Here is a 15,920-nt window from a genome sequence, read left to right as displayed (position 1 = left end):
AGCTGTTGTTTAATTTGTAACAGTGCACCCGCTAAAGGTTTGTTTACATATTAACGAGTTTCTTTAAGGATTTTTGAAAACTATTTGGCAGAATTATTATTTTTAAGTATGGAGGCTAATAGTTATAATTGTAAATTTTGTAATAAAACATTCACAAAAAAAAAAAAGTTTATATGTACATTGTAGAAAATTTTATGACACCGATATTTTACCAGATAAACCTTTTAAATGTGAAGATTGTAAAATTCAATTTTTAACCCAAAAAAACATTAATAGTGCATAGTAATAATATTCATAAAAAGAATGAAAGGACAAAATTACAATGTAGAATTATTTGTCCTGTAGACATCTGTGAGGTAAAAGATTTAAAAACGTATATGAAGCTGAGAGAGCATTTATCTTATTTTCATGATTTAAAAATAGAGTGTGAAGAAAAACATTTTAGTGACATCTCGGGTAATAATTTTGATATTTTAAAAAGGATTTAAATTTTCATTTTATTTATTTACTGTAATTATAAATTATAATATTACAGAATTTGAAAAATGAAAACAGAATTTGGAACAACATACATCGTCAATGTATACCCTTGACAGAGCTACATCATAATTGAGAGATGGAAATCTAAGGAATTATTATTACTGTCACCGATCATATAATTATCGCAGCCAGGAAAATTATATTAGACATGTAAAATCTATGGACAGTAATAAAATTGGTACCTAAAGCTTGTCCAGCAATGTTAAAGATAACTATTTCCAACTCAAATAAAACTGTATTTATACAGTTTTGGAAGACTCATTCCGGACATATTGAAGAAATTGAACGAATTTGACTGGATCATATGACCAGAATATTAATTGCAGGTTATTACTTTCATATTATTTACTTTTATTTTCTAAGTACCTATATGACATAATATACCTAATACCCCTACTGTTACTGTACATAGAGATTTGCAATAACTCAATAATAATTCAAAACTATACATACTGTATAGGTATTGAACTATTGACTTACATCAATATCAGTAACCGTGCTAGTAATGTTATTAATATTTAATTATAATAGTCAGGCCAGTCGAGGTTAATAATTTATTTTATTATTATTCAACGTGTTTCCTTTTAAAAATAAGTCTATTGTAGTACCGTGTAAATTAATTAATATTTGAGAATTTTTTATCGTAAAATATGATTCTTGAAATAACGATGAATGATTCACCACTCACTCCACCGATCACAACCTATTTTAAGGTAGGTACCTTATGTCTTAAATCGTGCTATTAAGCTATAGGTAAATCTTTGATCCATTTTACGTCAATACACATGTATAGATATGTTGTTATTATGTAAATGATGCGATATATCTAATATAATATATAATTTATGTTCAAGCCCATGCGCAGGACTTTTTCGTGGAGAAGATTAAGAAAAAAAATTAGTATTATATAAAAAGTATTACATTTGTATTAATTTTTAAGGTGTATGAAAAATGTTTATTAATTATAGCTTTTTGATCATACATTATAGGTACTCCTGGGCACTTAATATCCAAGTACTAAAGACTCGTAAGTTGTAAATTATAACGAATTCCGAGTTTAAATTTATAATACAAGGTGGCTTGACACAACAATAATATAATAATTAAGAAGATAAAAATATATATTTAAAGCTAAATGTATAAAGTTAATCCTATTATAAACTAGTAATGATAAAACTTGTTAAGCTTTAGAAGAACATTAAAACTTCAAAAGTATTTGTTATTATATCGAGTATTGTAATCAACATTTTTTTAAGAAATACTCTTACCATATTCAAAATGTACGTATAGCAATACTTCCTATGACTGAATCGATGATACAAGAACAAGAAGCAATAGGATCTAAGATGCTGCTCAACTCTGAGTGGCTGAGTATATTACCATCGATTTTTGTTTTTGATATATTAGTGTTCTTGCTGCTCTCGACAAAATGTATACACACATGGGTAGTTTACAAAAATTAATAATTATAATCTTATGTATTAAGCTTTTATGTGACGTAAATTATCAATACCCATCCTATCTCAAGAGTTCGTGCAATTTAATTTGTTGGTAACTTGTATGGAGCCACTGTAAAGAATTTCACAATATCACACATGTCTCACAAATCTTCACAATTTTACCTTACAGTTTGATCTAAACACTATTACACAATAAACTAAAAGTGCTGAATGAACACTCTATGTCACATTTTTATTGCATTATATGACTTTACACAACAGAACCAAATATACTTGCTGCATACTTTAATCTTGAAATTAGATCGTTTTTCACCTACCACCACAAACCATCATCATCAGAATATTAAATTGTTACCGTTTAACTATTTAATTAATATTATTATAGAATATTTTGTTTTTGAAAAATAATGTAAAAGAACCAAATTATTTGTGTGCATTTGATAAAAATAAAAAAAAAAACCTAGTGAAATAATAGAGTAAAAAAATAGTAAAAATAATACTTTTCTTAAATAAATTAACGCATCTTAAACATGTTAATCATTAGTAGAGCTTGGAAGTTATAGTACTAAAAAAGTACATTTTAAGCAATTTAATTTACGCTTAAAAACAATCAAAATAGCACTAAAATTGGTAATCAAACAAAATAAAATTGTAAGCGAATTTTAGATTTTTATAATTTTACAGATTTTATATATATATTTTTTTTTTATAGAACATGGAAAAAGGTATTTAGCAACTATGGATATTTGGTCCAACTGAAATGTAAATATGGTGAATCCGTTAATTGTAGTATAATGTGGTCAGACATTTTAAAAATAATCAAATTATTGAAAATAACTGAAATAAATAGAATGATGTGATCAGCGATTACTACTGATAACGAACCAACTATTTGAAAATGATAATACAAATATTCATTTGCATATTTGTATACTTTATTGGAGTTGTATTGTTTATTTCTTGACAATTATTTATGAAATAAAAATAAAAAAGTAATTAGTTATTTTATTTACTTAAATTTTATAATACAAATTTCATATAAAATTATGTTATATTATTCATTAAGTCCCTCGTTTAACATTACAATTACTATAATATTTAATAAAATAATAAGTTATTACTGAAATAATTAATACGTTGAAATAAAACACTAAATCTTTTACAAAAGTAATAGTTAATTTTAGAATATTGAAAACAGTTTAAAATTAAAATAATAATTATACTATACTTTTGAAATAAATAAAGTAGTTAATAATTGATGATGATGTTTAAAAATTAAGTTTGTTGCTAAATCAGTTTTTAATGATGTTGTCAAGTTCATTTTTGATTGCAATGACTCCTTCAATCAGTGGACTATGAGCAAAACGGCTATACAGCATGTTTTGACAAATTACCAACAAATCTAATAAGTTCACAGCAATAGATCTCCTGAAAGATTTTAATAAAAAACTAAATACAGTAAAACTATATTCTTTCATAAATGAAAATTATTTAACAGCTATTACCTTTGCATCCCAGACGGCCATAGATCAACATTTTGTAAATAATAACGAGCCAAACTCATGATAACTTCCAATACATGCAGCTCACTTGTTTTTTGCCACCGTGGATCGTTAGTAGAATAAATCCTACAAGACAATGAGATTTATATAATAATATGATCATATTTAATTAATGCAATAGTTAATAAATTAAAATATATTACTTTTTATAAATTGCTACTAAAGATTCAATAGGAGCACCAATAGTTAACATAGTTGTGTATACAGATTCCAAATCTCCACCCAGGTTACAGTTTAAATATTCCAACATAGTTGTTACATACTCTACAATCATAAAAGAAATATTATTATACAAATATTTGATTATTTGTAAATTTTTAAAATGAGAAACCAACATTATTCATACATACCTAAGTCAAATGTAGACGAATTGATTGGATGCGAACTAGCCAATGACTTTATTTTTTCTAGAGCAATAGTCATTTTATTGTGTTCATCAATATCTCCACAATCTTCCACAACTAATAAATTAATATGTGAAAATAATTACATGTACAATATATATAAAAATGTTTTTAAAATAAAATAACAGTCATATCCAATTAAAACCATGCATGAAATATACTATTAATGTATAACTCTAATGTATTAATTAATAAAATTGATGTTTTATATATTGAACACCTATTTGTATATCTAGATTCCATTACTGAAGCATTGTATAAACACTATAAACCATCTCGATAGAACAATTTATTATAATATTTATAAACATTAGTAAGAACAACAATTTTTATGTTATAGTGTATTAATATTTATTATGCTACTAGTGATACTCAAAATCAGAATTGTATCAAATTTAAAAAAGTAGAAACAAGTTTTTTTTTAAATTTGATAAGTGCTCTCATAATAAAATGCTTATTATACTTATTAATATATAATATTGTCAATTGGTCTGTTTATAATATTAAAACAATAAAAACTAAGATTTTAATATAAGTTAACTAAAAATAGATATAAAAACTTTAATTTTATATTAGCATTTGGTAATAATATTTACCTTTTAATAAAATATTTTCCCAGATCTGGTTTACTAGTTCACGATCATCATGATTGGAAAGTTGTAAAATTGCCAACTGAGCTTCCCATAGGCCATATGGTTCAGCAAAATTACTGTAAAGCTAACACAAACATATTATTCTATACAGACATTATCTTCATAATTTTTAAATGCTTACTTCGCTTAATATAAACAGATGGCTATTGAGCTTTTCAATAATATCAGCTTTCCCATCAATTTGACTTGACGATAACAAATCCAATATCTAGTTTAAAAAATTTAATATACAAGACTTAGCAAAGACAATAAATAAATAAACATTTAGATTAAAGAAACCAACCATTTTCTGTATTTCAGCTACTTGTAACAAGTCTTCAATGTCTCTGAGACTAGTAACATTCATAGCTGGTATACTCAATTTTTTACTGCGCAAACATGCCATCGCCCGACCCAAATACATAAGACGATCACTCAAAGTTAAGCCACTTCTGTCATACAAACATTATATTTGGTTTAAAATATATATACTTAACGTTTTTATAATTCAAACAATTATAATTACTCTGGTTTTTTAGCCAATGATGCTAAAACTTCTGCTGCTTCGTAATAATTTCCATTATACTCATAATATCTACACAATACATCTTTGATATAATTATTGTTATTATCAGATTTGGACTGAGCTAATAAAAACTTTTCCAAACTATGATGTCCCATTTCAATTGTTTCTTTTATTAATTTTTTATCTATCATCCATCTATACACTACAGTGTGCATGATTTCATCATCACAGGAAATACATAATTTTATTAATTCAGAAACCTGTTAATAGCAATTTCATTAATATTATATATTCATACATATAATTGTTTAACATGATTAAATAGTAAAATTAGTACCAAATTAGAAGATTGTTCAGAAGTTAGTGCAGTATTTTCTAGAATTCCAGGTATTAAATTTGGTCGAGTAGGTATAATTACAGATGGATTTTTCACCATTATTGAGTATAAATAATCTAAACTTGCGCTTATTTCTTTGTAAATATCTAATCTGGATTTAAAAAAATATATAAATCAATATGTGAAACCTAAGTCTTTCAAACATTACTGTTACAATAATGTAAATAAAAAATTAAAATAACTTAAATAAAAACGACGACTTAAGTTTAAATAAACAAACTAACCTGAGCATGTAGGCACCATAACCTGGTGCATCTCTGTCTAATACCATATTATTAGCAAAATAATGACCACCCAAGTTCTTTGGATCAATCTTTTTAGCACACTCTCTACACATTTGATAGACCCCTTCCATATATGCACAATTTGTGTATTGTAAACAAACTGATGATAAGTTAAGCTTTGGTGCTACTTCTTTCAACACCTAATTAAATATACAAATATTTTATGAAAATAAAAACCATAATATGTTTAATAAATAATTACCATAAGCGATTGGTATAGGATTCGTTTACGCTCATCCTCATTAACTGTAGATTGCGCTAATTTAATCATTTCAGAAGCCTAAAAGAATTGAATTAATAAAATAGGTTAATATTTATAATAGTTACAATTAAATATACATAAAGGTTTTGTTAATACTCTGTATTTTTTTAATTTTTTTATAATTTATATTTTATTTCATTCTCCACTATTATTTTAAGAGAACTTCATACCCTAAGTGTATTTGAACCATGATATATTTTATCACGTTATTTTTAATATTAAATAGTATGTCAATTCACTTTCATATAAAAATAACTGAGTAAAATGAATTATTTTGAATGTAAAACTGACCATGATTGCTCAGTAATATACAGACAACATACGTATTGGGGTTAACATTTTGGGTGTAGCTTTTACTGTATTAAAATAAAATACATAATATTTATTAAAATTGCATACCTTTGCACAAGCAGCATCTTCAGAATGGTAGATGGATGGACAAACTTGTCGTAATTTAGTACTGATTGATTCTACAGACGAACCTTCACTTAAATATCTAAAAATATACAATTAAAAATATCTTCTATATTCAAAACAGGATTAAAGGTGAGTAGAGGGGCACCAATTTTTTAAAAGTATATTAAATTTGTCATTTTTTTACTGTTACTTATAACATATTTTATTCTATCATAAATTACAAAATGAAACATATATATGTGTGTACTAGAATATAACACTTTATTAGAGGTAGTATTGCCTTTAGAAGTAAATAATAGAGAAAATACCAGCACAAAATGTCTTAATCCTGCCTTGTCTATACTTACGTGTCTAATAGTTTTTGTACCAAAGTTTGACACAACTCTTGATGTACAAGAATTAATTCTTTAAAAGTAACATTCTCTAATATACGCTGTTCTTGCTGAAAACAAAATAAAAATATGTAAGAAATAATATTTAAAAAGACAAGTTAATTTTTCAATTTCCTTACATCAATTAATTTATTTGCTATAATATAAAATTGATGTTCACTAAGTAATTTCCACAAATTAAACACTTCAGCACTACGAAGAACTAATTTTTTCAAGCATTCTATAGATTTTGATTCAGAAAGATGTGCATCATGTGTAGCTGTACGCTTAGACACATCTAATGGTGCTTTGGTATTATTTGCCAACATTTTTGAGTAATTATTCATAAAAGAATACAAGGTTTGTAAATGGTTTGCAACAAATGAACAATCGTCTGGAGAAACTGTGTTGACAATCTACAAATAAAAATTTGACTGTTATAAATTTAAATTTTATTTATTCAAATTGGTAATTTATATATTACATAAGTTTTTCCATCAGTGGTTTCCATATTAACAGCTTTAATATTCCAAAGAGGTCTTAGTAAACGACTCGTAAACAAATATAATCCATTGTGTTTTGAAGAATATTGAACACTAGTTGATTCAAATGGTAAGTTTGTGATGTTTGTCTGATTTTTTATAAAAGTTGGCATAGATGGTGATGTTGTAAAATTACTTGATCTAAAACCTAAAAATGTTTTATTAAATATAATAAATTGTATTTAATTCCTAACTTAAACGATACATGTTTATTTAAATATATCAAAAAAAAAGAAGTAAATTCTCATACTCAGTTTATAATAATTATTTACATTTTACATTGAAAAAATGATTAAAAAAAAACTGCTATAAAATGTTAACAGTTATAAAAGATAGAATTGTATTTACTGGTAATTATGAAACAGTTATTTATAATTTAAAATTGTTGTCATATCATAACTTAATATTTGAAAAAATAAGAATAAAAAATTTAAATAAATATGTTTATAATAAGATTATTCAAATATAAATATAAAACATGTGCTTCTTACTATTATTTTGAGGAACTTGAGTTAATTCATGAAGTGATTCATGAAGATTTTCAGTTACCAATTTAGGCTCACCACCATGAGTGAAAAATGCCTGAGTTGCGTATTCTTTAATCTAATTACAAAAATATACATACTTACATTTAACTTAATATTCAAACATATTATATAAAAAAAAAAGAATAATAATAATAATAATAATAAAATCACAAACCTTTATATTTTTTAATGATTGATCACAAATAATTGTAAGACATGCAACACATGCTTGATTATCTGTAAAATTTTTAAAATATGTTTTGATAGCATCTGTTTCTGAACCTTGACTGTTGGCCAACAATTCACAAAGAGTGTCATAAGGTCGAAGCATTTCAAAAATTTCTAATCCCTATTATAAGAAAAAAATTGTATAAAAGTAAACACAATTTTTTTTTTTTAAATTACTTGTGGAGCTAAAGTTATATATTCTTGACGATTTTCAAACTGTTGACGAACAATTAGTGGTGGTTGTGGTGAACTTGGATCATTGTATATCAATAAATTTGGTCCTATATTTTCCAGTGATAATGGACATATATCCAAATCGGTAATAAAATATCTTTCACTAAAATTAGAACTAAATGCATATTCATCAGGAGATATACACCACAACATTGGCCTGTAATTAGTTATGTCAGTGTTGCATGCCATTATAATAGTACCTGCAAATAAAATACCAAATAAAATAATAGTTGCTAATTCTCAGAGTATGATAATTTTGTACGTTTAAGAATAAAAACACAAATATAAATATTATTCAATTATTAATTAATAATTACTAGCTGATTCCGCATGGTATTGTCTACAACAAGTTAAGAAGTGCCTATGAACGTATTTTACTAAAAGTAAACTGCATAGATTGTTAACATAGTTATTTAGGTTGGTTTGGCTAAATATAAATATAGATCTAAAAATGATATCTAATTTATTTTTTATAACCAAAATTGATAATATATAAATATAAAAAGTGATAGTTTTTCAGAGTCAATTGTATTCAAAATTTATGTGTTGAAAAATAAAAAGTAAGTAATAAGAAGAAGCTTATGACAGACATCACAAATCTTGCTGTATTTATAGATGAAAATTTAATAAAAATCAATCAAAAAATATAGATTTGTATAAGGGCCATCAGTGTTAGATGTTCTGTCTGATTTTAAACAGTAAATATATTTATTATTCATAGTTAATTCTGCATGTGTTGCACATGACAAATTAAATAATATTAATGGATTAATCTTATTTTGTCTCAAATTCATACAGAAATATCAATCCTTATATATTATCAATAAAAAATTAATAATAAAAAATGTTTAACTTTTAGATTTTTAAGTATAAAGTAAAATTATACCTCTGTTGTACAATACGTGCTGAACACTGCTCGGTTTAGATTCTCCAATAACTCTATTATATCCCGGTGGCAAACGTATGTGTACAAGTTGCAATGTGTAAGGTCTAGTATTGTTAGAGGTTAATGCTCCAGTAGAAAAATATAATCTAAATCCAGACTTGGACACAACCAACAGATGAATGCTAGGTGATTCAGTTTCTTCTATGATTTTTATACTACTCAATATAGTCATTTGAGCTATTTCAATAGTTCTGAAATAAACAATTAGTAAATTTTATTGTTATTTATCAATTTGAATTACTTTGTATTTATTTTTAATGTCTGATACCACTCTGCTAAAATATATTGTCTCGAAACCAGCCAACTGACTATACATTAAAATTCAATTTTTGTTATCAATTTTGAATATTTCTATGTATTTCAATATTTCATGTGTATTATAGTTTAGTGTGTGATATTATATTTAGAAAAAAAGTAAACACTACTGATACTTTATACACAATTTTATTATATTATTATCATGCTGTTCTATCAGTCTGACATATCATTGAATGAATAGCTTCAAGAATATATCTATCATAAATATGCTATTAAATTATTTAAAAATATTTTTACAGAATATAAAAAAATGTTTGATCTTATTTCCTATAGAAGGCCACAGACAATATATTTTATACAACTCGATAATAGGTTAACAATTAATAAGAAATCTTTTTTTTTTTTTTTTATATAATTACCTGAGTAATTTTGAAACTTGATGCTCAAGATTAGAGTGTGACAAAGAAACAATTCGACTTGTAGATTTACCATCAGATCCAAGATCATATAATTCAATTGAATTATTTTCAGCCAGAGTATAAAGAATATGCCGTGTATTATCAACAGCTATTTCAATGATGGCAGAAGGTTCAGTGACTGCATATTGTAAAAACGATGGTAGTAAGTATGATAAAGTATTAGCTGAATGGCAAATTTTCTTGCAACGTCTTCCATTACTAATTGAAAACCAACCTAAATCTTTCTATACGTTTTGAAAAAATATTGTTGGTTAATATTTTTAAATCTTGTAAGAATAGATAGATATTTAATATTTAAAAAAATACTGTTAAAACAATAAATACCCAATAATCAATTTCAAACAGGTTACCATCTTCACTTGCAAGAAAAATACGCCCTTTGTCAGTTCCAACAATTTTAGATATTATTACACCTTCAGTAGGAACTTCATAAATGGTATCTGTAGTAAGTTCCAATTGTTCTATAGTTTTACCTGATATTACCAACAAATTTAAAAATAAAACAGTTAAATATAGAACTAATTTAACAGTTTTAAAGCATAACATGTTTTAGGATATAATTACCATCAATGCTAGTAACTTTTTTAAATGTTACGCCTAGTATTGCAATATTTAATCCAGTAGCTAAGACTAACAAATATTTAATGTGAGCTTGAAAAACATTTGGTTTAGGCTGTACCAGAGCTACAGCAAAAATAGTAGAGTTCATTCCATCAAAGTAAGATAAATCCTTTCTAAAATACAACATTAATCAATCAATTAATTTATTTTATTTATGTATACAAAATAGGTAAAAAAGTATATATAACATAATATATATATATTACAACATAACAAAATTAAACGAGTAAATACTAAACATATTTATATATCAAAGAAAGGTCTTGATTTGATAGTTTCAATTAACAATTAATCAGCTCATTAGACATATAATTATTGATTGAACATTAAATATAAAAAGGAGTTTTATTGCGAGTATAGTGTGAAGGTATTTTAAAATAAACTAGTGAGAGAAGAAATGGAGCATCAATAACTAAAGTTATAAAATACATATTTTAAGAGTATCTATAGTTAGCTAATGTGGATGAGTTTAAATAAGGGAATAGTAGTATGATGATCATGGAATATTTACATTAATTAGTATAACTGGGGAAATTTCTTTGACTGCCTTTAAACTGATATTACAAAACAGTACAATGGAGACTTCAAACCGCAGAACCATACTTGAGTCACAAGAACACAGTAAAAGGATTTAAGTGAGTTAGTAAATTTAAATTAACTTTAAATTATTCTAATGAACTCCAATACTTTATAGGTTTTACACGTAATGTTATAAATGTGTGAGTATGTAAGCCTAAGTCAGGTTTAATGTCTATTAATAAGACTCCGATTCCATTAATTAGATATATGGCAGTTTTCTAACCGAATTCTGGTGAAGGACATCAAACAAACAACATTTATCAATATTGAGTGCCAAGTCAAGTGATTCATTCCGTGTGACAAACCTATCAAGATTGTTATGGAGAAGTGTATAATTTTCCAAGGGTTTAATGTTCATGTACAATTTTATGTCGTCTGTATTTCAATGGTGAAAAATTCTTAAGGTACACCCAAAGTAGCAATATAGGGTTCTAACCTCACACCAAAATAATTGATTAGATTATAATTAATAATATATTACCCTTCGCTATAGTCCCATAAAAAGAATTCCTGATCAATTGTGACCCAAACTCGGTTGATTTCAGGAAATATTCCCAATTTGCGATGAAAGTTTTGAGAATCTATATTAACAAAATATTAATTAAATTCAATAATTTAAAGTTTTAACAATATCTGTAACAATTATTGTATGATATGATGAATCATAATTTTAACATAAAACACAGTAAGTTCACAGTTCCAAAAATATAAGGAAAATAGACAATATAAAATTTAAAATAATACCATTCCATTGATCTAATAATGCACCAGGTAGTGGTATTTTGTGTCTTGATTTGAGAGGAGTAATTGAAGGCATCCCTAGTCCTTCTTTAGGATAATCATATTCTGTACAACCACTAACACTTTGACCTAGAGGATAATATATAATAAAAACCATGTTAATATATTTTGATGGATTAAAAAAAAAAAAAAAAACATAAACATAAATAATCTAGCACTAACTGCTTTTAGTTAGCTGCATTTTATCGACAAGTGTTGGAAACGAATCATCTGCTGCAAAAAATCTATCCAACATTTTGCCAGATAAATCTAAGCTATCTTTAGCAGATATCGATTGATTAATCATTGAAATGGTATCCACAGATCTTGAAACATTCATGGTAGAATCCATCTTTAATCTAAGTTAACAGGTACCCATCATTATTTATTAAATAACCAATTAGAAATATTCATATACCAGTTACTGGGTTGCATGAAAATATAACCAATTTAAAAGTTTACTAAATCTTAAATAGACCAATAATGGCCACTTAATTCTGTCTAAAAGACTATTAGTTCACTATTGATTCATAAAATGTTTAGATTGTGTATGCAACCCAGCGTTTAAATTTTTATGTTGAAATCACTTACTAAAGTTAATTATAATTACTTGTTTAAATATCTGGGGAGATAGTTACTTAATTAAGATCACTAAACATGTTTGAGTTAAATTGTTTATCAATATTAAAATAAATAAATAAAAAGTACCAAAAAAAAAAAAAAATGTATTTATAATACAGCAGTACCTCTGTTCTTACAATACATTAATTTATTATTTGTCACAATAATTATTAATTATTATTCTTCCTGTAATATTTTAAGCAATAATATAGAAACAAATTAAGATTAGCGGGAAAACTAGATAAGCCCAGCAATACCGCCTAACCTAACTACAGCATAAGCACAAAATAGATATAATATAAGACATAACACTTTCCGACCGTTAAAAGCTAACCTCAAAACACATACATAATACATATATATGTATAAATTATATAATGTATATTATATTTTAATCATAATATGTCATATACTCTTATGATTGTTCTACATATTGTATATAGAAAATAGATTAAAATTGAAAATTATATTTAAAATAAATCTTGGCGCTTTTATTAGAGCACGAGTCGGAGTTACTTTTGGTAACAGTTACTCAAGCCTTGTGGTAAACGGATCTATAATTTACTGATTGATGTAAGTAACAGATTTCACCGAGATAACACACGAAATTATTATCAAGCACATTGATAATATTTTAAATATTATTATCACAGAATATTAAAATTTATTATGATAATATGATATTTATTATTTACAAAATACAAATCCATGCGGCAATGTTAAACGCTATTATGTTATAAAATGTATAAATGAAACTTAAATTTTCGATTTTTTTCATTATTATTAAGTGATTAGAGTTTAATCTCTTATTTTTTATGTTTCATTATTAAAATTCATCATCAATATTCGATCTTACCAAAATTAAAAAATATGACCACACATTTCTGATGTACAACCTGTAATGTGTATTGCTAAAGTGTTTAACAAACTACGCTTTTAATTTATTTTCAAGATCCTTTATAATAAAATATATTACTGTGGTTTGTGTTGAGAAAAAAAAAATTATGGAATTAAAAAATCGGTAAAATAAAATACAATATTTATACTTAGCCAATTTGTTTAAATGTTTATTTTACTTTTGATTTCCTATAGATTGGGCTCCTGCGAAGTGTGTAACGGTGATGTTGCTAAATATTGCTGCCCAAGATGTGAAGTGAAAACTTGTAGTTTATCATGTGTAAATATTCATAAGAAAGAATTAGATTGTGATGGCAAAAAATACAAAACAGGGTTTAAAAAATTAGAAAACTTTACTGACACAGAAATGAGTCAAGGTACTAAAGTTTTATTTATTTTTTTAAGAAATGTTATTAATCAGTTATTTATAAATAGATTATAGACTTATGAATGAGTTTATTGAAGCTGTTGGAGAGTTTAAAATGAAAACCCAACGCATATCCAATTTATCTCCAGTGAGTATAATTTGCAATTCAATAATTCTAGGAATTATTTTAATTAGATTTAAATTTAAATAAACCAATGTAAACATTGATTATAAGTATTTATAAATTAAAAAATATCAAGATATTTTTATTTTTAACAAGAAATATACAATCTGTACCCTTGGGCGCAATAAGAATATGTGATATAATATATAATTTGTACATGAAAATCTGAGGAAAGAAGCCATCCAGTGAAAGCACTGCCTATTTGTTTATTAATATTTTTTTTTTTTTTTATATATATATTATTTAATTATTCATTGAGTAAATCTTGACACCGATTTCTTTTCAGTTGTCGTAAAGGATTGCCTGGAATTGTGTGAGAAGCTAAATTAGATATAAGGGGATTAGGATTATTATCAAGATATAAAATTTAAAAACATTTGTTTTTTAATTTTAGATTCTGAATAAAGTGGTTTAATTTTTTTTTAAGACATATTACTGAAAAAAAAATGCTTTGATTATCAAATTTTAGGGTTATTTTTTGGAAGTATATTGGATGTAGTTTATATTTTAGGTGGAAAGGGGTAATGTAAAAAATTCCTAGAATACTTAATTAATAATTGGAAAGTATAAAAAATACAAATATTCATTTTGTTGCATTTTCATATTATTAAAATAATTGTTTAGTACCTATGGTTACTAAAAAATTGAGCTGTTTCCATCAAAAGTTGTTTTTTTGCATATTATGATAATCATATCATTGAATTTAAAATTTAAGACATTCATTTACAGTAATCTAATTGGTGATGAATGAGATGACATATACTTGACACCTATACATCAAAACAGTTGCATATTGCATATTTTTATTAATAACAATTATAAAAATTAATTAAATTATCAATTTCTAAATAAGGTTTTATCAATATTAAACATTTAAATCTATTGAATTTAAAGGGGTAATAGTTGTTAAACAATATTGTATTCATATAATATAGTTTTCATTAAACTTGCTTTAAAAAAAGACATTTTTTTGTAAAAAAATTAATTTTTTATTACCAGATAGATTACCATTTCTTTTAATACAATATTTTTCATTATTATTGATAATTTTTTAAAATTTAAGTTATGTATAATTTTTAGGTATTTCGAAGATTGCGTTATCAAGCATATCAACGAAACATACGTTTACAGATCTTACCTAAGTCTACTTTGAACAAGAATAATACCTCTTTTTTTAATCCTAAAATTAATAAGATCTTTTGGCGTATAGATTGGACATTTCATGGCACAGATGTGAAGTATACAAACCACAAGTACTGAAATTAATAATTATGCTTACATATTTATTTAATACATAATCAATATAAATTATTTAGAGTCCCGGAATATCAAAAAATAAATAATATAGTTAGAAACTATTTCACAACAGAGTTTCATGATGATGAAGTAAAAGAAAAAATGAAGTTTTATATTTCAGCTGGAATCAAGGGTGTTATATTTCTAATGAAAACACCATATGGAAAGTTAGTATAAATGCTTATTTTTAACTAATAATAATATTAAATTTCTTTTTTGGTTGAACTGATGATTCTAGAATTTTAAGATTATTACTAGTTTACAAATAATATGTATCTAATACACATAATTAAAAATATTTTTTCAGATATTATCAACTTGATTCAGAGGACTCAATATTATATAGCTTAAGATATAAGACAATACTGGAATACCCAGAAATATTAGTTGTTTTATCTATTCATAAAGATACATTTAGTGATCTTCTTTATGTCGAAAATTCAACGTTTAATAACAATAAATCAACAATTATGTAATATTTAATAAATTGTTAATAATTTCTAGTA

The 15,920-nt window shown here is 25.0% G+C and overlaps 2 protein-coding genes across 3 annotated transcripts; one reads left to right on the top strand and one right to left on the bottom strand.

Annotated features, from left to right (window-relative positions):
• Positions 1-3,216: 3,216 nt before the first annotated feature.
• LOC112601070 (nuclear pore complex protein Nup155-like) lies at positions 3,217-12,772 on the bottom strand. Of its 2 annotated transcripts, none has more exons than XM_025348486.1 (26): positions 12,641-12,772; positions 12,233-12,408; positions 12,014-12,139; positions 11,751-11,850; positions 10,634-10,803; positions 10,394-10,542; positions 10,010-10,293; positions 9,273-9,523; positions 8,330-8,586; positions 8,100-8,273; positions 7,889-8,000; positions 7,340-7,545; positions 6,996-7,271; positions 6,832-6,926; positions 6,467-6,563; positions 6,008-6,085; positions 5,746-5,945; positions 5,462-5,612; positions 5,125-5,384; positions 4,903-5,050; positions 4,741-4,827; positions 4,563-4,683; positions 3,913-4,023; positions 3,706-3,826; positions 3,506-3,628; positions 3,217-3,428 (listed from the first exon to the last, which is right to left on the bottom strand). In XM_025348486.1, the coding sequence occupies exons 2-26, from the start codon at positions 12,399-12,401 to the stop codon at positions 3,293-3,295; spliced, it is 4,002 nt and encodes a 1,333-aa protein (XP_025204271.1). In that variant the 5' UTR covers positions 12,402-12,408; positions 12,641-12,772; the 3' UTR covers positions 3,217-3,292. The 2 variants fall into 2 exon arrangements, with proteins under 2 accessions (XP_025204271.1, XP_025204272.1); XM_025348487.1 differs by having other exon boundaries at positions 12,660-12,772.
• Positions 12,773-13,472: 700 nt separating this feature from the next.
• Positions 13,473-15,920, top strand: LOC112601082 (box C/D snoRNA protein 1). Its single transcript, XM_025348509.1, has 6 exons — positions 13,473-13,691; positions 13,763-13,944; positions 14,003-14,082; positions 15,199-15,371; positions 15,435-15,581; positions 15,722-15,920. Exons 1-6 carry the CDS (start codon positions 13,675-13,677, stop codon positions 15,888-15,890), a joined length of 768 nt encoding a protein of 255 aa, XP_025204294.1. The 5' UTR covers positions 13,473-13,674; the 3' UTR covers positions 15,891-15,920.

The sequence above is a fragment of the Melanaphis sacchari genome, unplaced genomic scaffold, assembly GCF_002803265.2.
Source record: "Melanaphis sacchari strain LSU unplaced genomic scaffold, SCAv2.0 Contig74_pilon_pilon, whole genome shotgun sequence".
NCBI classification, from domain to species: Eukaryota; Metazoa; Arthropoda; class Insecta; order Hemiptera; family Aphididae; genus Melanaphis; species Melanaphis sacchari.
This window is presented reverse-complemented; position numbering and strand designations above follow the sequence as displayed.